The sequence below is a fragment of the Pan troglodytes genome, chromosome 1 (assembly GCF_028858775.2).
Source record: "Pan troglodytes isolate AG18354 chromosome 1, NHGRI_mPanTro3-v2.0_pri, whole genome shotgun sequence".
In the NCBI taxonomy this organism is placed as follows: domain Eukaryota; kingdom Metazoa; phylum Chordata; class Mammalia; order Primates; family Hominidae; genus Pan; species Pan troglodytes.
The window spans coordinates 89,258,326-89,278,684 of NC_072398.2; the positions used below are offsets into that span (position 1 = coordinate 89,258,326).

Here is a 20,359-nt window from a genome sequence, read left to right on the forward strand (position 1 = left end):
GTAGCCTGGCAAGGGGCCAGCTCCCGCAGCCCTGGAGCGCGAGCCGGACCCTGCTGCCCCTCTTGCTGGCGGCGGGAAGCGGCCCACCGGCCTTTCCACGCTTGGCTGTGCAGAGGTCCACGAGGGGGCGACCTGAGCCCACGTGCAGCCGAGCTCTTCCCTCCTGAAACTACAACTCCCAGGCCGCTCAGGGGTCCCGCCCGCCTCGCCGTGCCTCTGGCGGCTCCAATTGGCCGCCGCGGGAGGGGGATTGGCGGTCTCCAGGGCGACGGGAGGCGCTCGGGGCATCCGAGGCGGGGAGGCGGGTCCGCCCCCTATTGTGTAGCGGCGAGAGTGGAGCCGAGCGGTGCGGAGCAGGTGAGGGAGGGGGCGTACTGGAGGTATAGAAGTGGGGGTGCTGGCGGGGGCATGGAGAGTAGTGCGGAGTTATAGGGGACAGGAGAAAGCGGGGAGTTCTAGAGAGAAGTGGAATTCGTTGGGGGAGTAGAACTAGGGGAGTTCTGGGGAGTTAAGTGGAATTCTTGGCGGGTGGGTGGGAGTTCCCGGAGAACTGCAGGAGTTCTGGAGGCAATGTGGGGGAGTTCTTGGTGGGTTCTAAGAGAAAGGAGGAGTTCCAGGGGACCAGAGAATGCGAGGGAGAAAGGAATTGTTGGGGGTGGGGTATCAGAATTGTATTGTGGGCTGATGCAGGAGAATCCCAGGGAGGGGAATTCTCGGGAGGAGAGGATGGGGAGAAGTGGTTGGGGGGTGGGGAGACCAGAAGGGAGTTCTTTATAGTGCAGGAGACCTGCTGCAATTGGAGATCAGGTGCGAGAAGCTGGAATTGTGGGGGGACTGTGCGTAGTAGCGATAACTGGGAAGGGAGTAATGGGAGGATGAGGGAGTGGTGTGTGGGGAGACTAGAAGGGTGAGGAAATAGTGGAGGCCGGGGGAGTTGGAAAGATATTAGGAGACTGGAAGGAATTCTAGGGATGCCTAGTTACTCAGAGTCTCGGAAAACAACCAGGAGAGAACTAGGGGGTTCCTATATACTTGGAAAAAGGTTTTTCAGGGAAGTGTGGGAGAGCTGCCTGGAGGCAGTGGGAAGCAGGGGGCTTGGTTGCTAGTGAATTGCCAGAAGTTAGACATACAGGATCATTAAGTAGAGGCAAGGATCAGACTCTGTGGAGGATGTTTTATAGTCTGTCCTGAACTTTGCGGCCAAGAGTGGGTTGGAGGACTCAGAGCAGAGTCCACTTGGCAGTGCCAGGCCCTGGCATGGACCCTCTGGCTCTCTGAGACTGCCCTAGGATCTGTGGGGCTGTCAGAAGCTCCTACCCTCCATGCCCCAGGGTTAATTTTGTACACTTCAGGGACTCACAGGCTATTTTTGGACCATGCCTCTGGGGTTGGGGAAGAAAGAGCTTGACAAACCCTGGCACCCCGAAGATATTGGAGGGGAGTGAGTGGGAGGGATTTGGGTGAGGTCCTTGGGTGGTGGTGCCTGGCAGGGGGAGGGCTGCTTGGCAGTATCGTGAGGAAGTGGCGCCAGCTGCCAGCCCCGGGACCTGTCCAGACCTGGAGGATGCTGCCTGGATCCCCCATACTGGCAGGTGGGGGAGGCAGCTCCTTCTCTCCCAAGTGCCTGACTCACTCACTGCCAAAGCAGTGTAGGGAGACTGAATGGAGAAAGGCCTCGGGTCCTCAGCTTCCAGAGTTTTTCATACAGGCTGGGGAAATGGGACAAGGGATTGTATCGGGGTGTCCTGGGGACCACTTTCTGAGGCTTAAGGGCCCTGGATTTGCCCTTGACTGGCTCTCTGCCCCTGAGCAGATATCCTCAGGGCCCTTATTTGTCACAGAGGGGTGAAGGCGACAGCACTGGTTCCATCTTGCTGCTATACCTTGTGAGCATCAAGAATAAGGAAAGAAGCGAGAGCAGGCTAGGCCATGAGAGTCTTGATCTACCATACTTCCTTCAAAAATATTTTTCCAAGCATATAAGGAACCCCAGTTCTCTTCTGGCTTAGTTTTTCAAGACCCTCAGAATGCAGGCGTCCCCAGAATCCTTCCACATTTCCTAAGACCTTCCCAACTCTCCCAGCCTCCCCCATTTCCTCACCTTTCTAGTATCTGCATTCAGCACTCACCATTCTCCCAGTACTCCTACCCCTGCTCTTACTCCCCAGGGCTTCAAGATCCCCCCCTTCCCCCTACCCCTCACTTAACTACACTCCTCCCTCCTTTCTCTTCCCAGTGCCTTTCTCTAATGGTGGGGTTTCTTCTGGGCTCCAGTATTGGCCAACTCTGCATGTTGCCTTGTACTTTGCATTTAGATCTGGTGGTTCTCCAGAGAGCAGCTTCCTCGGGTGTTACATGAGCCAAGCCCTCACTGTACAGAAGAGTGAGAGCTGAAACCTGTTCCCTGAGCTGATCAGAAGAACATCCCTTGGCCCCTTCATCTGGGCTCCTGTGGATAGGAGGGGCTGGGTGAGCAGGCCAGCTGGGCTATGGTGTGGTGCCTCGGCCTGGCCGTCCTCAGCCTGGTCATCAGCCAGGGGGCTGACGGTAAGCTTGGCTCTTGGGCTCAAGAATGCCCTGTTAGCCTTGGGGTGGGTATGGGGGTGTTCCTCAAGGGTTCCTCTTTGAGCATGTGAGGGCAGGGGAGGAATAGGGCTGGTTCTGGAGAAGCTGAACTGGGGGTTTTCCAGTCACCCAAAGTCCTAAGGTGCCTACAAAGATACTGATGGCACTTCCCCTCCCAGCACTGACCCTGGCCCCCCGTTGTGCCCTCATGCCACCCATCATGCAGGTCGAGGGAAGCCTGAGGTGGTATCGGTGGTGGGCCGGGCTGGGGAGAGTGTGGTGCTGGGCTGTGACCTGCTGCCCCCCGCCGGCCGGCCCCCCCTGCATGTCATCGAGTGGCTGCGCTTTGGATTCCTGCTTCCCATCTTCATCCAGTTTGGCCTCTACTCTCCCCGAATTGACCCTGATTACGTGGGTAAGAGTTCTCCTCAGGTGGGAGGTAGGGAGGTATCAACAAGAAAGGTGGGCTGGGTAGAGTCGCACAAGGCCTCCTATGAACGGCTTTGTCCCTGCCCTGATCTCATCTCCAGCTCTGCTGCCTTAACTCTGCTTAATAAGCATGGCTGTGCTCCCAAGCAGTGTTAATTCATTGAAAGATTCATTCATTTACACACACACACACACACTCACACTCTTATAGCTGTGCTATTTAGGACTCCACGTGGTCTGTTCCAAAGGAGATCCTGCAGCCCTATTCCAAATATCCATTCTAATTCTGTAACTGCTTTTTCTACATCTCATCATGAAACCTCCCAGACTTCATCCTGATCTGTAGTCTCCCCTCTTGGCCCTACCTTGGTCCTGGCTCTACTATCTGCTCACTCCTCTGCCCTCTCCCCCTTCCTCATCGTCTTAAATGCTAGTTCAGGGGTTCAAATCTTCTAGGGAGTGGGCTGATGGGGCAGCAGGGTAGGTGCGGCTGTGACCTCTCTGCTTTTCCAGGGACACTCAGCCTGCTTCTGAGTAGAGAAGCACAGGTGTACAGAGAGGGTGGCTGGGGAGGGCCCAGGATCCCCAAAGGTCAGTGACTGGGTGGGGCTGGCCTGGGTTGCTGCTTTAGGTGGCACCTGTTGGGACTTAAAATCGTGTGTAGCCTCCCTGGGCGCCTTCTGCTGCACCCCAGCTGGCTCCCTAGAATGGCTACAATGGCTCTGCTTCCTCCTAATCCCGGATGAGCCTTAATCTAAGCGGTTTAGTGCCAGGTCTCAGAGGGCAGTGTGCAGGAGGCCCTAAGGACAGGTCTGGGCTATGGGGCGAGAGAGAGTCTTGTTGCCTCCTCTTCAGAGGGGAGACCCAGGAAAGGCCACCTGGGAGGATGTTGATGGGGAGACCCACACCTTTTCCCTCTTTAGTTTGAATCCTGAGGGAAACCCCGGGATTGGCTGAGCCTTGCCACAGGGCGGGCTGAGCAGAGAGGGGAGGAGGTGCAGGCAGGTGATGCAGAAGGGAAGTTTCTTTTCAAACTGGGGGCAGTTATTGGCAAACAGCCTGGTGGGAGTGTATGTGTCTACACAAGCCCTGTGGGAATGGATGAAAGCGGGCCCCAATTAGCACCAGTGGAGAAAAAAACGGCTGTGCCCACCAGCCCTCCCTCCCTGCCTCCGCCTGCCCAGGCCTGGGAGGGGTCTCGGGCTGCCGGGCTGAGGCTGGACAGATTCATAATGTTGCCTGACTGAGGGCAAGGCAAGGGGAGGTGGAAGAGGGAGGGGCTTTTCCTGGGACTCCACCAGGGAGACTTGAAGCTCTTCCTTCTCTCCAGCTTGTGTCCTGCCTTGAGGTCCCTCAGGCCTGAAGCCACTGGATGGTTAGCAACTTTATCTACCTGTGGGTCTTCTGTCTGTGCTGTTGCTTGAGCTACAGGGGCTGTGAGCAGTAGCCTCTGGGACTTACTGTCTACTCCTATCCTTTGTTCACACCCCTACCTCCGTCTGGAGCTCTTGGTCAGGCCAGAGCTGGCTGAGGGAGTTGGGACCTGAGGGAGGCCCCTGAGCCCATTAACCCTTTTACTGCCTCACAGTGTGGAAGGGGCCTCTCAGCCTTTGTGTAGGGGACTCGGAACTGCAGTTGCTAAGCAACAGGAGGTAGAGGTTGCTAAGGACAATGCTCTTCTGTCATAAACCCTCTGGGCAGTGAAGGGGAGATGGGTTGGGGACTGTTGTGGGGCTGGTGGCCTAGAATGTGTGTGGAACCCTGAGAGAGACTGTTGGATTAGGGACCACACAGAAGGGAAGGCTTCCCATCTTTGAGGACTCTAGAAGCATCTAGTAGAGGAGACTGGATTTATCAACGATGCCATGGAGTGAAAGCAATATAAAACAAGCTAGGACTAAAGAGTAGGATTCAGTTAGCTGCTGTGTGTAAAGCGCCCCAGCCTGTGCCCGCACAGTGCCTGTGTGGTGTGAACCCATGACCAGGCCTCCGGAGGGAAGGAAGGTTAGGCTTAGTGGACACCAGCTTTCCTAAGGTGGGTCTTAGACCAACTCATTAAAATGGCAGGATGGGCTTTTGTGCTGTATTTCTTGGGATTTTCAAGATGCCCCACACAGCAGAAGGGATGTGCATTTTTTTCTCTGCCCTGAGTTGTTTGATAAAAATCAGTGACCTCGTTCTCCACTTAGAACTCCCCTGCTTGCTCTAGTCACCTCCCCTCACCACCTTTTATTCTTAATCCTCTGCCCAGTCACAGCTTCCCAGAAGCCTTCCTTACTCCTCTTGCTTCATAGTGCAATGTCTGGGCACAGTTAGCACCATTTTTTGAACTTCTTTGTGGATGTGTGGATGTGAACTTGCCCATTTAGGTGACTGTGGGTTCCCTGCCTTCCGAGAGCTTAAGAGAGCAGAGACTGTGTCTCCTGTTTTCTTCACACGCCGCTGCATATGGGAAGATCTGAAGTCAACAGGCTTTAGCCCTGCAGGTGGAGGGAGGCCTCCAGGAGGTGGGCCCAGGACTCAGGAGGACTCAGGGCTGCCCTGCTGGCGATCTTCCTGTTCCGTAACACTACAGGTCTAGCAGTCCAACTGTCACAGAAAAGCTAGGACATGCAGTATGCTTCTTTGGATATTCTGAGTAACATTTGGACTGTTACCCATTGGCTACCAGCATCTCCCAAGTGAGAATACATAGATTACCCCCAGTGCCCTGAACAGCACTAGGTCCTAACACCCGTGTCCATGGAAAGCACGCCGTGTCTGGAGAAAGAAGCCTGGCTTTGTCACTTACTAGCCATGTGATTTTGGAAAGAAACTTAACATTAATTCCTTCAGCTACAGTGGAATTCCTGGGAGGATTAAATATGGTGACAACGCCTAATATTAGATGGCCTGTATTCCACACTCAATCTTCCTTCCCTCTTCTTCCTTCTTTGTAGAGCTATAATGAAAAGTATCGTGGGACACAGAAGAGGTTGCAGTCTGGGGTCTGCAGGGCTCAGCGGCTAGGCAGATTAGCTTTCTTGAGGAATCCTGACAGTGGGTGGAAGGGTATGATTATGTTAAATATTTACCCGCTAGGCCTAGTCTTATCTCCCGGGTGGGGATTTCAACACCTAGCCCTTTAAGCAGGTCCACCCATCCTAGAGAATCCACACCCTGGAACTCATTCTAAGTAGAAAAAGACTCTTGCCTAAGATCACAAAGCCTGCCTCAACTTGATCCTTCTCTTCTTTCTGAAATAGATTTTCTTATTTCTGAAATAGATCACTCTAGAGGTAGAATGGAAGCAAACTGGAGGGGCTGAGCACATTCACAGATTCAGAATTTCTAGTATTAGGAAGAGCTGGGGTGGACACTATGCAAAGGGACTTGGAGCTGCATTTGCAAACAACATAAGATTAAGAAAATGCAGCCAGGCACAGTGACTCACAGCTTAATCCCAGCGCTTTGGGAGGCTGAGGCAGGAGGATCCCTTGAGGCCACGAGTTTGAAACCAGCCTGGGCAACATAGCAAGACCCCTCTCTTCAAAAATTAAACAATTAGCCAGGCATGGTGACACGTGCTTGTACTACTAGCTACTTGAGAGGCTGAGGCAGGAGGATCGATTGAGCCCAGGAGTTCGAGGCTGCAGTGAGCTACAATCAAACCACTGTACTCCAGCCTGGGCAACAGAGTGAGACCCTGTCTCTAAAAAAAAAGAAAGCTCCATTTGTTCGTAGCAGAGGTCAAGGTGGGGATGAGCAATGTGATGTAGAGGGGAGGAGGCTGGAGGCAGGGAGACTGGTAAGTAGGCTGTTGGAGAAACCCAGGTGAGACATGCCACAGGTGTAAAGGTGAGGACAGCAGAGAAGGGGAAATGTTTAGGAGGTAGGATTTGAAAAACCTAATGAGCAAGTAGATATGGGAGGTAATTGAGGAATCTAGGAGATGCCAGGTTCCTGATAAGGTGACTTGGTGTGTGGTGGTGCTGTACACTGATGCAGGGAGAGAAAAGGAAGATGACGTGTGATCAGTTTAGGGACAGGGTCAGGACTTGAGTGCAGCTTTCTGATTTCAAATCTAGAGCTCATTTATTTGTTCAACAACTTTTATTTGAGCATCCACTGATGCCAGGCACCATGCTACATGCCTTCCCTACATTATTTCTCTCCTCCACCCCACCCCAATTTTGTTTCTTTCTCTTCTTTTTACAGATGAGGAAACTGAAATTGAGAGAGGTTAAGTAACTTGCCCAAAAGAGTACACAGTCAAGCTGGACTCATGCCTAGGTCTATCTGGCTCCCAAGCGTGTGCTTGTATCACAAGGCTACACTGCCAGCCACCCATGAAGCTGTCTGGGGTGCACAGTTGCGTCCAGGGAGGGTGCTGAGGGCTTGGGTAGGCACCCTCGGTCTGAACCTGGCAGTGTGGTGTGGATGCTGACTAAGAGTGGGATTGAGGTGTCTGGTTGTGCTGTGGTTGTGTGGCTTTGTGGAACTGTATGTGATCAGCCAGCTGGGACTGGAGTGCCCCCGGGGCATGGAGAGGATAGGGCGAGGAGGCTGCTGACTTTGCTGCTTGCTGGGCTGGACTCTGGCCACCCTAAGGCGCTTAGGCTGCTGATAATAGCCCTGAGGGATTAGGGGCTTTGGCAGGCAGGGTCTGGGTTCCCCCTGCTAGGGCCTCAAACACTGCTGAGGTTTTCAGGGAAACAATCCTCTATCAGGAGTACTCCCAGGAGCTCACACCTTCCCCTAAATAAAGAGCCCAGAGGTGGACAGATCCTGTAAGAGTCCAGAGGAGACTACATGCTGGCTCTTCAGTTCCTTCCCCAGCAGTCCTAGACACCGAGTGCAGTTCAGGGGAAGGTTTTGTCCATCTGCTGTCCCCCTAGGTTTCTCTTTGTCTAGACAGGGTCCCAGCTGTCGAATGGCAAGAGCGGTCAGAGGGGCCGAATGGAGGGACCTGTCCTGAATGACCCCAACCTCATCTGCGTCTCTCTGGACCCCACACTCAGAGTAACTGGGAGAGACTGAGCCTGTTCTTACCTCTAAGAATTACCAGTGTGACCAGGGGATTGGGGCTTCCATGGGGTTCCTTCAGCACCCTTGATTCAGGGCTCCTCCTCCAGGACGAGTCCGGCTGCAGAAGGGGGCCTCTCTCCAGATTGAGGGTCTCCGGGTGGAAGACCAGGGCTGGTACGAGTGCCGCGTGTTCTTCCTGGACCAGCACATCCCTGAAGATGATTTTGCTAACGGCTCCTGGGTGCATCTGACAGTCAATTGTATGAAGCTGGGTGGCAGGTGGTGGAGAAGGGAGGAGGAGGATGGGGATCTCTGGCTGGTGGGAGAAAGGGGAAGAGGGAGTTCTATTTCCATCCCACAAACAGCTCCGATGCCCCACCCTTCCTGAGAGCCCTTGTTTGCTCACTTAGTAGTTGCATCTCACCCCTCCCCCACACTCCTGCCCTTTTCAGTTCTTCAAATATAAATTCAATCAGCCTTCTAGGTTCGGTATCAGGAACTCCCTCTTTCTCTTCCCTCCTGCTTCCCTGGCCAGGGAAGTGGGTGGGAGAGAGGGGGCTCTTGGGCCCTGAGTGAAACACAGCTCACATATATATAGCACTTTGTGTTTTCAAAATACCTTTTCACCCAAGCCCTTATTATTTCTCTCTCACTCCTAAGTAGGAAGGAGGTCATAATCATTCCCATTGCATAGGTGAGGCTGAGTCATGCCACTGATTAGTGGCAGAGCAGAGTCTAGGACCCAGGCCTCCTCACTCCCAGAACAGTGCTCCTCCTGAGAGGACTTGGCTCTCCCCCAGGCTCTGGACATCCAACCTGGGTTCAGCCCCAGGCCAGTGTGTGGGGGTGGGTTGACAGAATCCTCATTTGGCCTGGGTGCAGCAGACAGGGTGGCCCTGGGCTGAGGATTCCTATGAGGCAGGGCTGGTGGGTGGGCAGCAGGCTGGAGCCCTGAGTGGTCTCCCTGGCCCTTGGACACTGCTTTTTGGGCTGACAGCCCCACTGGGGCCCCTGATGCCTGTCTCCCTTGCAGCGCCCCCTCAATTCCAGGAGACACCTCCTGCTGTGTTGGAAGTGCAGGAACTGGAGCCTGTGACCCTGCGTTGTGTGGCCCGCGGCAGCCCCCTGCCTCGTGTGACGTGGAAGCTCCGAGGAAAGGACCTTGGCCAGGGCCAGGGCCAGGTGCAAGTGAGTCCTGGGGGTGGACAGAGTGAGCCATATAGAGTGTGAAGGGAAGGTGGGGGCCTGGCAGTGAGGCCAGAGGACAGAGGAGGCAAAGGCCAGGCTGGAGGATGGGCCAGAAGAAGGGCTTGGCATTGTTTGCCCCGAGCCTGGGGTGCTGTTTCCCTCTGCTGGCCAAACTTGGAAGTGCAGGATCTGAGGCTGGCAGGGGAAAGGACTCTTCCTCACCCACTCCTTCCCTAGGTGCAGAACGGGACGCTGCGGATCCGCCGGGTAGAGCGAGGCAGCTCTGGGGTCTACACCTGCCAAGCCTCCAGCACTGAGGGCAGCGCCACCCACGCCACCCAGCTGCTAGTGCTAGGTGCTCTCTGGCGGGAGGGCTGGGGTCCAGGGTTACCTATGCAAGGGGGCTGTGACCTGTGGCTGAATTGGTTCACAGCAAGATAGGAGGGAGATTTGTGCCTGAGGGCAGGGCCCGTGGAAGCTAACGGGGCTCCCAATGCAGGCTGTTGCTCTGAAACCAGCACCTTAATTTTAAAAGGCTCAGTAAGCAGACAAAGCGATCTTAGTGCCCGGTAGTGTGTTATAGTGGAAAGGACATGGGTGCTTGTGTTAGGCTGTGAGCCAGCTAACTCCTTGAGTCCCAGTTTCTTTATCTTTATAAAGAGACTCATCTCTACCTCTCAGGTGTGTTACAAGAATTTACTTAGGTGCAGCTGAGCCCAGTCACTGGCACATGGTAATTCCTGGCCAAGATCCTTCCTTTAGAAGGGAAACTGAGAAGCAGAAGGCCTGGACTGTGCCTTCACAGAGCCTATTATCTTTGTGGGGAAGGGAGACTAATTGGGGAAACAGGGAAGTGTTGCTGTCCGTGGTACTGTAAGAAAGGCACTGCCGGGTAATGGTTAAATGTGTCGTCTGTGGCATCAGGAAGCCTAATATGAATGTTGCCTCTCCTGCTGTCCTTGGGCAATCACCTCACAATCTCTCTGCCTCTGAGCCTTCACTTCTTCATCTAGAAAATGGAGACAATTCCCACCACAAAGCTTTTGGTGAGGATTAAATGAGGTCATGCAGGTAAAGTGCTTAGCACTCAGTGTCCCGCGTGCAGTCAGTGCTCAGCACTCAGTGTCCCGCATGCAGTCAGTGCTCTGTTGTGTCAGCTCGCATCATGACCTCTTCTTACTGACTGCTCATGTGGTACCGGCCCAGAGAGGGGAAGTAGTGGAACTGTAGTAGCCAGAGGTGCTTTTGCAGGAGGTATGTGGCGTGGCCAGGCCCTTGGGAGGGGCATTCCAGACCGGGGGTGCAGGGAGCAAAGGCATGGAGATGGGGGACAGCCAGCTGCCCATACTGACCTGAAAGAGTTCATGAGGGCTGACATATGGAAAGATGGCTGGCCACGTAGGGAGGGTTTGGATCGCAGGGGTCCACAGGGCTGGGTTTGAGCTTAGTGTAGTAGGAGCCAGGTGCTGTTGCAGGTTCCTGAGCAGAAGTGTTCTATGGCTCAAGGGGCTGTTTCTGTATGAATGGCCATTAGAGTGGCAGCTGCAGGGGAGCCTGGAGTCAGGGGCTGCTGCAGCATCTTGAGGTGAGGTATTGGGCACCTGGGTTAGGGCCAGAGACAGAGAAGTAATTCAAGAGGTGACAAGCAGGGATACAAATGGTAAATGAGCAGAGTTAAACTGACTCCCCCAAACACACACACCCTTCCTAGGCAGTGGAACTGCATGAATGGAGTTGCTCTTGATGGAACAGAGAGAATTTGGAAAGAAGAATGGGTCTCAGGGAGAGGATGAATTCTTGTTACATACAGGGGGAAGCTTCTGTTTCCATTCCCCAAAGCCCTGTAACAACGAGCCCTAGGATTCCAGAGGGCAGAGCTGGGAAGAGTTGTAGAGGTGACCTCAGGGTTCTGGGAAGACTGTGGGCTGAGGCCACCTTCCTCCCCTTGTGCATCCCACAGGACCCCCAGTCATCGTGGTGCCCCCCAAGAACAGCACAGTCAATGCCTCCCAGGATGTTTCCTTGGCCTGCCACGCTGAGGCATACCCCACTAACCTCACCTACAGCTGGTTCCAGGACAACATCAATGTCTTCCACATTAGGTGGGGTCACCCTCATTAGGAGGGTGGAGGTGGGGAATTCACAGTCTCTGAAGAGCCGCTTGGCTGGGCAAGGCCTGGACCCCTCCTCACACATGCCACATTGCAGCCGCCTGCAGCCCCGGGTGCGGATCCTGGTGGACGGGAGCCTGCGGCTGCTGGCCACCCAACCTGATGATGCCGGCTGCTACACCTGTGTGCCCAGCAATGGCCTCCTGCATCCACCCTCAGCCTCTGCCTACCTCACTGTGCTCTGTAAGCCTGACCCCAGCTTCTCCCTCAGCCTGCTCCCTTCCCCTGGGCCAGGCCAAGCCCCTCTCCCCCAACTTGCCACTACTTTCCCCCAGACCCAGCCCAGGTGACAGCTATGCCTCCTGAGACACCCCTGCCCATAGGCATGCCGGGGGTGATCCGCTGCCCGGTTCGTGCCAACCCCCCACTGCTCTTTGTCAGCTGGACCAAGGATGGAAAGGCCCTGCAGCTGGACAAGGTACAGGCTTGGGGCAGGGGAAGGAGGGTCTTAGCTTGGTGTTATTCTGCTCAGGACAGCAGGGTGGAGTTAGCTCAGTTTAATTCAGTTCAGTGACTGGGGACACACATCTTTTGTGAATTTAATTTGTGTTATAAGACATGTTGCATAGGAAACTACTTAAAACCCCTGAGGAAAAATTTCCATGGTTTAAAGTGGTGGTTTTGTGTCTTCTTTGGGGAAAGAAGAGAGATGATCTCTGGGGAAAATGATGGCAAAGAGACAAGAAGCAGAACTGAAGTTTCTTTCGTGTGATGACTGGGAAATTGTGTGTCCCGGGGGAACACACACTTCTTACCAGGTGCTGTGTGGGGTAGTGGGTTGAGGGCAGGGGCAAGGAGGCATCCATCCTTAAAGTGGGCACCATCTGGGCAGAGGACAGCAACACTGTCTGGAAGGCCAGGGATGGAGCTCGTGCCTTCCTCTTAGGGTGGTTGAGGATAGACCAGCAACAGATTCTGGGACTTTGGTGATGGGCCTCAAAGAGGACACAGTCATTCCCTTGCAGAAACCAGGGTCAAGAGGCAGGAAGTAGTATAGTACGTTTATGGAATCATGGATCGTCCAATTGGGTGGGAGCTGGAGTGCCTGCAGGGACATGAATGGTGCAGAGAAAGCTGGAAAGACAGGTTAGCATCAAAAGGAAGAACTGGATGCCAAGTTACTATTGCCTCATTCCAAGGCAATTGGGATCTTTTGTCTGCAGAGACTATAAAGTTTTTGAGGCCTAGTATTGCATCTTTTCATCATAGTGTACCTGGGGCTTCTACAACAATAGTACTCAGTATATCTTTGTTGAATATTTAAGAAAAAAGTCTACAGGCAGTTGGAGCCACTGGAATTTGTTGAGCATTGGTGTGATAGCATCAGAGCTGTGATCAGGGGTTGAGCTTGTCCAGTGGAATGTAGCAGGAGATACTGGACATAGGAAGAGGGGTTCTGAAGCTGCTGAAATGGCCCAGGTGAGAGGTGTGGAGTCTGATTTACAGAGGACATGAAGATGAATGGGCTCATGCTCTGACAAAAGGGACTTCCCAGGATGACTGGCTTAGTGAGTATTTCACTAGGGGGAGTGAGGGAACGTGAGGAGGCAGACTTCAGCAAGAAGGATGGCGGGCCCTTTAATAGAGAAATAGGAGCTGGTTTTGGGTGGAAGACTCTGAACTTAGTTGTGGAGTGCTGGGAAGAGAGCCAGGTGAAGTCCCAGCAGGCAGGAAGCCCCATGCGGCCCAACTACAGGGGTGGCCATTCACAGTGTATTTTCTGTGAGTGGCACCCCCTGGAGTTGTGCAGTCACAGCCTCACACTATTGGGAGGGGTCCCTCTGCAGGAAGGAAAGGAAGCACTGGAAATCAGAGAGGGGTCAGGCCTAGACATGGAGCTGCTGGAGTCCTCTGCACAGCTGTGGGTTTCTCATCCTGCCCCCTCTCTTGTACTGCCATCCCGGGCTTGTCTCTGCTGAGCTCCTCTCTCTAGCTGTCATCTTCTCTTCCTTCCAGTTCCCTGGCTGGTCCCAGGGCACAGAAGGCTCACTGATCATCGCCCTGGGGAACGAGGATGCCCTGGGAGAATACTCCTGCACCCCCTACAACAGTCTTGGTACCGCCGGGCCCTCTCCTGTGACCCGCGTGCTGCTCAAGGTTAGGCCGGGGGTGGGCGGGGGCCTGTGGTGACAGTGGGTCAGATGGCTGGAGATGGTGCTAAGGCCAGGCTGATGGGGGTGGGGTGGGGCAGACACATGGGGAGAGGTTTCCAAGTTTGTTTCCCATGGTGGCCACGGCAGCAGCTGCCTGATGCCATCCCAGAGGTTTCTGCAGAGGTGGTGCTTGGGAGGTGGGACATCAGTCACACACATCCAAAAGTAAGATATCCTGTTTGCCCCAACTCTCACTAACCTTGACCATGCTGCCTCCCTCTCTGGCGCTCTGGGAGAAAGAATGTTCTGCAGAGGTTTGTACATCTCTGAGAGTCCTGCCTAAGCCTGCCAGCCCTTACTACACCACCATTTTCCTCCAGCCCCTACCCACTGGGGAACAGAAACAGAGCCAGAGAGGAATTGAGAGATGGAGAGAGAATGAGGTGGAGACAGGCTTGGTGAGTGTTTAGCTAGGGGGAGTGAGGGAGAGTGAGGTGAGACATGGCATGACAGGGAGCACAGAGAGGGGGAGTAGCCAGCCTTAGATGTAAGAGAGGGCCCCTCCCAATGCCAGACCTGGCTTGCAGGCTCCCCCAGCTTTTATAGAGCGGCCCAAGGAAGAATATTTCCAAGAAGTAGGGCGGGAGCTGCTCATCCCCTGCTCCGCCCAAGGGGACCCTCCTCCTGTTGTCTCTTGGACCAAGGTAAGGCTCCTGAGCCCGCTCTGCCTGTACCCACACCCACTACATCCCTGCCTCTTGTGCCCCAGCCATTTTGTGGGAGGGAGGGTGTGGGAAGGAGAAGGCTGTCAGAGGCAGGGTGGGGAGGAACTGGAGCTGCCTGGAGAGATGAGGGGCGCCTTTGGTGAGGGGTGGCTGCGTGTGTCCTCAGGGCTCACCAGTGGTTCTGTAGGTGGGCCGGGGGCTGCAAGGCCAGGCCCAGGTGGACAGCAACAGCAGCCTCATCCTGCGACCATTGACCAAGGAGGCCCACGGGCACTGGGAATGCAGTGCCAGCAATGCTGTGGCCCGAGTGGCCACCTCCACGAACGTCTACGTGCTGGGTTAGTGGCTGGAGAGAGGGCCAGGGGCTGGGAGAAACTACTTGGGAATCGTTTTTGGAGGCCCAGAAAGAGGATCATGGGTGTGGGACCCCTGGGATGATGATGGGTGAAGGTCAGTGGCCCTGGGGCCCCTGCTACTCTCTACACTCCCTCAGGCCCTGACCACCATCCCTCCATTCCCCCCTGCCTAGGCACTAGCCCTCATGTTGTCACCAATGTGTCCGTGGTGGCTTTGCCCAAGGGTGCCAATGTCTCCTGGGAGCCTGGCTTTGATGGTGGTTATCTGCAGAGATTCAGTGTCTGGTACACCCCACTGTGAGTGACCTGCTCCTGCCATTTCTCTGCGCCAATCTTGCCTCCTTTCCTCTCCTCCTTGAACCTATCTGGCCTTCTGCCCTTTCTTCTGTCCCTCTATCCCTCACCAGTCCTGGCTCTGTTTCCCTGTTTCCAGACTCTGAGGCATTCAGGGCCAAGGTCCTGAGACCTTGGATGGTTGAGCAGAGGGGAGGTGGTTAGATCTCTGGACCCCAGATCTTCTGGTCTTCCTAGCTCACGAGGTGCCCCCCATGTCCTCATGTCTCCCAGGGCCAAGCGTCCTGACCGAATGCACCATGACTGGGTGTCCTTGGCAGTGCCTGTGGGGGCTGCTCACCTCCTAGTGCCAGGGCTGCAGCCCCACACCCAGTACCAGTTCAGCGTGCTAGCTCAGAACAAGCTGGGGAGTGGTCCCTTCAGCGAAATCGTCTTGTCTGCTCCTGAAGGTGAGAAGCTTCTCGTCCCAGAACAGCAGAGACAAGGATGGGGAAGGGCTGCTGGGAGAGCTGGGATATGGGAGGCCCTGGGTGGGAAGGGGCAGAGGTGCTGGCCAGCTTGGGGTCCAGAGGGGTGTGTGGAAGATGATTTGAGCTTGTCTTCAGGGGTTCTGGGAGAAGAGTTGGGCACTGGGAGTCGTGGAAGACCAGGGGAGGGGCTCTGGGAATCCTTGCTCTGACCTGCCTTTCTGTCCCATGCAGGGCTTCCTACCACGCCAGCTGCACCCAGGCTTCCCCCAACAGAGATACCGCCTCCCCTGTCCCCTCCGCGGGGTCTGGTGGCAGTGAGGACACCCCGGGGGGTACTCCTGCATTGGGATCCCCCAGAGCTGGTCCCTAAGAGACTGGATGGCTACGTCTTGGAAGGCCGGCAAGGCTCCCAGGGCTGGGAAGTGCTGGACCCGGCTGTGGCAGGCACAGAAACAGAGCTGCTGGTGCCAGGCCTCATCAAGGTACGTGCGAAAGGCGATACAGAGAGAGGCCTCCTAGGGGCTCTCCTGCGTCCTTCTCCATTCCCCAAACCCTATCTTCTCATCTTGATTTGAGCTCTTCACCTCTGCGTCCTACCTCACCCTTCCGCCCCACGTGCACGGTCTTTCCGCGCCCCGCTGGGTTGGGCGGTGCTGGGCCCTGACCTCCCTCCTGGTACCCCATCCCCATCGCAGGATGTTCTCTACGAGTTCCGCCTCGTGGCCTTCGCGGGCAGCTTCGTCAGCGACCCCAGCAACACGGCCAACGTATCCACTTCCGGTGAGCACCAGGCGTGAGGGAGGAGCCCCAGGGCTGCTCCGAATCCACTGACCCTCCCTCGTGGACCCCTGCCTAGGTCTGGAGGTCTACCCTTCGCGCACGCAGCTCCCGGGTCTCCTGCCCCAGCCCGTGCTGGCCGGCGTGGTGGGCGGAGTCTGCTTTCTGGGCGTGGCCGTTCTTGTGAGCATCCTGGCCGCCTGCCTCATGAACCGGCGCAGGGCTGCCCGCCGCCGCCGCAAGCGCCTCCGCCAAGGTAAGTCCCTCCACCCTCAGCCCCGCTACTGCGCACTTGGGCCTAGCCTCCTTAAGCCCCTCCTACCTGGGGGAAAAGCCCTCGCTCCTGTGTGATCCAGGTGCATTCTCTTAGTCCTGCATCTTGTCCTGCCTACGCTTTTCCCAGCCAGATGGGGTTGGGCGCCTGGTGTTGGGTGAGAGAGTCTCCGCCTAGAGGGCCTTGATTTTTGCCTGTGTCACCTACTATTCTCGTGCCCTTCCAGATCCACCTCTTATCTTCTCTCCGACCGGGAAGTCAGCTGCACCGTAAGTGCCTCCACCTCCTTGGCTTTCTTCTGCCTTTCCATTGTACGCGCCAGTATCTTCTGCTTCCTTTTTTGCATCTTTACCAGGGGGATGTTGGGTGTTGGGGAGGAACAAAAGTGGGAGAGGGTAAGAAGGGGTGTGCAGTGGCCCCAGCCGGAGGCCGTTCCAGTATGGCCTGTGCCTTCCCTCCACCCCTCCACCTTGTTGGTCCTTTCCTCACTTGTTCTCCCTAGCTCTGCTCTGTTGTTCACCAAACCTCTCAAGGCCTGACGCTGGCTCCTGGGAGGGGGACCTGCCCCTACCACAGACCCTGATCTCCTGTCCTTCCCCAGCTCTGCTCTGGGCTCAGGCAGTCCTGACAGCGTGGCGAAGCTGAAGCTCCAGGGATCCCCAGTCCCCAGCCTGCGCCAGAGTCTGCTCTGGGGGGATCCTGCCGGAACTCCCAGCCCCCACCCGGATCCTCCATCTAGCCGGGGACCCTTACCTCTGGAGCCCATTTGCCGGGGCCCAGACGGGCGCTTTGTGATGGGGCCCACTGTGGCGGCCCCCCAGGAAAGGTCAGGCCGGGAGAAGGCAGAACCTCGGACTCCAGCCCAGCGTCTGGCCCGGTCCTTTGACTGTAGCAGCAGCAGCCCCAGTGGGGCACCCCAGCCCCTCTGCATTGAAGACATCAGCCCTGTGGCACCCCCTCCAGCAGCCCCACCCAGTCCCTTGCCAGGTCCCGGACCCCTGCTCCAGTACCTGAGCCTGCCCTTCTTCCGAGAGATGAATGTGGATGGGGACTGGCCCCCTCTTGAGGAGCCCAGCCCTGCTGCACCCCCAGATTACATGGATACCCGGCGCTGTCCCACCTCATCTTTCCTTCGTTCTCCAGACACCCCTCCTGTATCCCCCAGGGAATCACTTCCTGGGGCTGTGGTAGGGGCTGGGGCCACCGCAGAGCCCCCTTACACAGCCCTGGCTGACTGGACACTGAGGGAGCGGCTGCTGCCAGGCCTTCTCCCTGCTGCCCCTCGAGGCAGCCTCACCAGCCAGAGCAGCGGGCGAGGCAGCGCTTCGTTCCTGCGGCCCCCCTCCACAGCCCCCTCTGCAGGAGGCAGCTACCTCAGCCCTGCTCCAGGAGACACCAGCAGCTGGGCCAGTGGCCCTGAGAGATGGCCCCGAAGGGAGCATGTGGTGACAGTCAGCAAGAGGTGAGAGCAGTCCTTGCCCATCCCTGCCTCCGCCTCAGTCCCACCCCAGACCTCTCACCCCTCTCCCAAATACCCTGCACCTTCTCTGCTCCACTCCCACCCTGGGAACGGGAAAACTTTTCTCCTTTTAGAAGCTTTTGCTGAGGTCCAGAGATTTTTCAGGGGAAACCCATGACCTAACGTGAGTTTGCGGTCGCTGAATTCAGACTTTTCTGAACAGCCTCTATTCCTCCACCCATACCATATGTTTGTCTTTTTTTTTTTAACAGGAGGAACACATCTGTGGACGAGAACTATGAGTGGGACTCAGAATTCCCTGGGGACATGGAATTGCTGGAGACTTTGCACCTGGGCTTGGCCAGCTCCCGGCTCAGACCTGAAGCTGAGCCAGAGCTAGGTGTGTGAGCCCCCCGGAAAGGCAGGCATCTCGGCCATACTGTCCCACATCCCCCCGCCACCTTAGGACCCATCTATTCCCAGTCAGGCCCTGCCTCCCACGCTCCTCTGCTCTAGACTGTGCCTTGCCCCCTTGGGCCATCTGTACTGGAAGGGCCTAGCGAGCTTCACATCTGAGCTCTTCACTCAGTGAACCTCAGGGCTTCTTCTCATTGTCCTGCCCGCCTCTTGCAGGTGTGAAGACTCCAGAGGAGGGCTGCCTCCTGAACACTGCCCATGTTACTGGCCCTGAGGCCCGCTGTGCTGCCCTTCGGGAGGAATTCCTGGCCTTCCGCCGCCGCCGAGATGCTACTAGGGCTCGGCTACCAGCCTATCGACAGCCAGTCCCCCACCCCGAACAGGCCACTCTGCTGTGAACATCCCTAATGTGAGGCTGTGAAAAGGCATATGGACCTGCAAAGGAGGCCCCCAACCAGACAGACCTAGTTTCAAATGAGGGCACTGCCCCTGCCTGCCCCTTTGGTGCCCAGGCACAGACCCTGATAGTGGGCTTGGGTCACCTTGGTATGGAATGTATGTGCTGACCCCCTAGGTGAGTCTGGGGATTGGAACAGGGACCTTAGGTCTGCCTCTCTCTCTCTCTCTCTGTATGTGTGCGTGTGTGTGTGTGTGTGTGTGAAGTTTTTTACAGGTGAATAAACAAAGTTTGAAAGATGTTTCTGTGTGTTATCTGTCTTTGAGAGAGTGCCAGGAAAATCCCTGGACCCTTAAAGAAGAGGAGAATCTTCTTGAATAAATGGAGGTGCATTCAGCATTCATTCAAGAAACATTTATTGAGTGCTTACTGAGGCCAGCTACTAAAGGCCAGCCATTGAAGTAGATACTGAGAAAATACAAAGCTCTTGAAGCATGCCTTTGCCCTTGAGGAGTTCTTTCTAGTCAGTGAGGCAGACAAGTAAAGAAATAGTTACCGTATGATGTGATAAGTTCCGTGATAAAGCTATGTGTTGGTTATCGTAGCACAAAGGAAGATGTTGCATTCAAGGCCACATTTAGTGAACGCTAATATCGTGTGCTGGGACAAATGCCACATATTGGGGGGGAGTCCTCAGGACCTTCACAGATAGATGGTGGTAATAATAATAATAGTATTCACTATGTGCCAGGCACTGCTCTAAGCCCTATAGGTGGACTGTTTAGTTCTCTACAATTCTATGAATTAGGTAGTACTATTAGCTCTGTTCTATAGACCAGGGAACTCAAGCATAGAATGCACAACAGTCACACAGCAGGTAAAGGGTAGAGCAGGTGGGGAGCCAGTCCAGGAAGGGAAACTATCCTAGGCAGAGGAAAAGCCTTTGTAAAGGCACAGAGGAGTGAGAATGCTTGACAATCAGTGGGACTGGAATATAGGTCTGTGTAGGACTCGGGGAGGGAACAGAGAATAATAGAAAGGTTGGACAGGACTGGATATTGACATCCTGGAATCTCAGGTTCAAGGGAGGACTCTATCATGTGTGCAGAACTCCACCCCGGGGGACTCTATTCAACTGAAGCCTGAAAGGATGGGGGGCTGTTTCTCCACCCCTGAACTGTGCTGTCCTCCACCCTCAGAGACAAAAGAACCCCAGCCAGCCTTCTCGCGCTGAGGTCTCCCCCTCTGATCCCTCCAGGACTTAGGAAGAGATACCAGGTCATAGAAAAGGAGATGAAAGGCAGGGAGAAGTCAGGTCTGAACCCTGGGTCCCAACACCGAAAACACCCCTAGGGCCCTGGGCAGAGTGACCTCACTGTTAGTCCCTGCCCAGGCTTGAAGTAAGAGGTGAGCAAGATCACATGGGGGTGCTGTCCCGGCCTGCAAGTCCCAGTCCTGTCACACACTAGTCAGTTGGGGTCGGGGGAAGGCCTTCCTGTGCCTCCTTTTACCTTGCCAGCCTCTAAACTAGGAGGCTTCTTCCCACATAAACACGCCCACAGTCTTTAGCTAACTTTCTAGGCAGAAAGTTTCCTACTGGGGCACAAGTCTACGGGCTCTCGGTGGAGGCTGAGGTACTCACGGGTGGAGACCACTGCAGCCGCCTTTGTAGGTTCAGACTCCCCGAACCTTTAACCCTTGCTCTGGTCTACTGTCCCTCTCTCTCAAGCAGTCCTC

General features: G+C 55.4%; 1 protein-coding gene across 6 annotated transcripts; it reads left to right on the top strand.

The window, feature by feature from the left end:
* Positions 1-267: 267 nt before the first annotated feature.
* IGSF9 (immunoglobulin superfamily member 9) lies at positions 268-18,923 on the top strand. 6 transcript variants are annotated; one of them, XM_016930193.4, is made up of 21 exons: positions 268-357; positions 2,316-2,547; positions 2,792-2,980; positions 8,109-8,261; positions 9,035-9,189; positions 9,427-9,544; positions 11,150-11,291; positions 11,398-11,543; positions 11,636-11,778; positions 13,317-13,457; positions 14,041-14,157; positions 14,366-14,516; positions 14,708-14,831; positions 15,102-15,277; positions 15,530-15,780; positions 15,994-16,078; positions 16,155-16,331; positions 16,576-16,618; positions 16,951-17,811; positions 18,081-18,208; positions 18,442-18,923. In XM_016930193.4, the coding sequence occupies exons 2-21, from the start codon at positions 2,490-2,492 to the stop codon at positions 18,621-18,623; spliced, it is 3,540 nt and encodes a 1,179-aa protein (XP_016785682.1). In that variant the 5' UTR covers positions 268-357; positions 2,316-2,489; the 3' UTR covers positions 18,624-18,923. The 6 variants fall into 6 exon arrangements, with proteins under 6 accessions (XP_016785682.1, XP_016785696.1, XP_016785698.1 ...); XM_016930207.4 differs by having other exon boundaries at positions 11,684-11,778; XM_016930200.3 differs by lacking the exon at positions 268-357 and adding an exon at positions 666-807.
* The last annotated feature ends 1,436 nt before the right edge of the window (positions 18,924-20,359 follow it).

Excerpts from the sequence above, each read along its gene's own strand:
- IGSF9 (XM_016930193.4), top strand. The coding sequence starts at position 2,490 with ATGGTGTGGTGCCTCGGCCTGGCCGTCCTCAGCCTGGTCATCAGCCAG. Across the intron at positions 9,545-11,149 it reads CACCCAGCTGCTAGTGCTAG|GACCCCCAGTCATCGTGGTG; the intron begins GTGCTCTCTGGC and ends TGCATCCCACAG. Across the intron at positions 14,158-14,365 it reads CTGTTGTCTCTTGGACCAAG|GTGGGCCGGGGGCTGCAAGG; the intron begins GTAAGGCTCCTG and ends GTGGTTCTGTAG.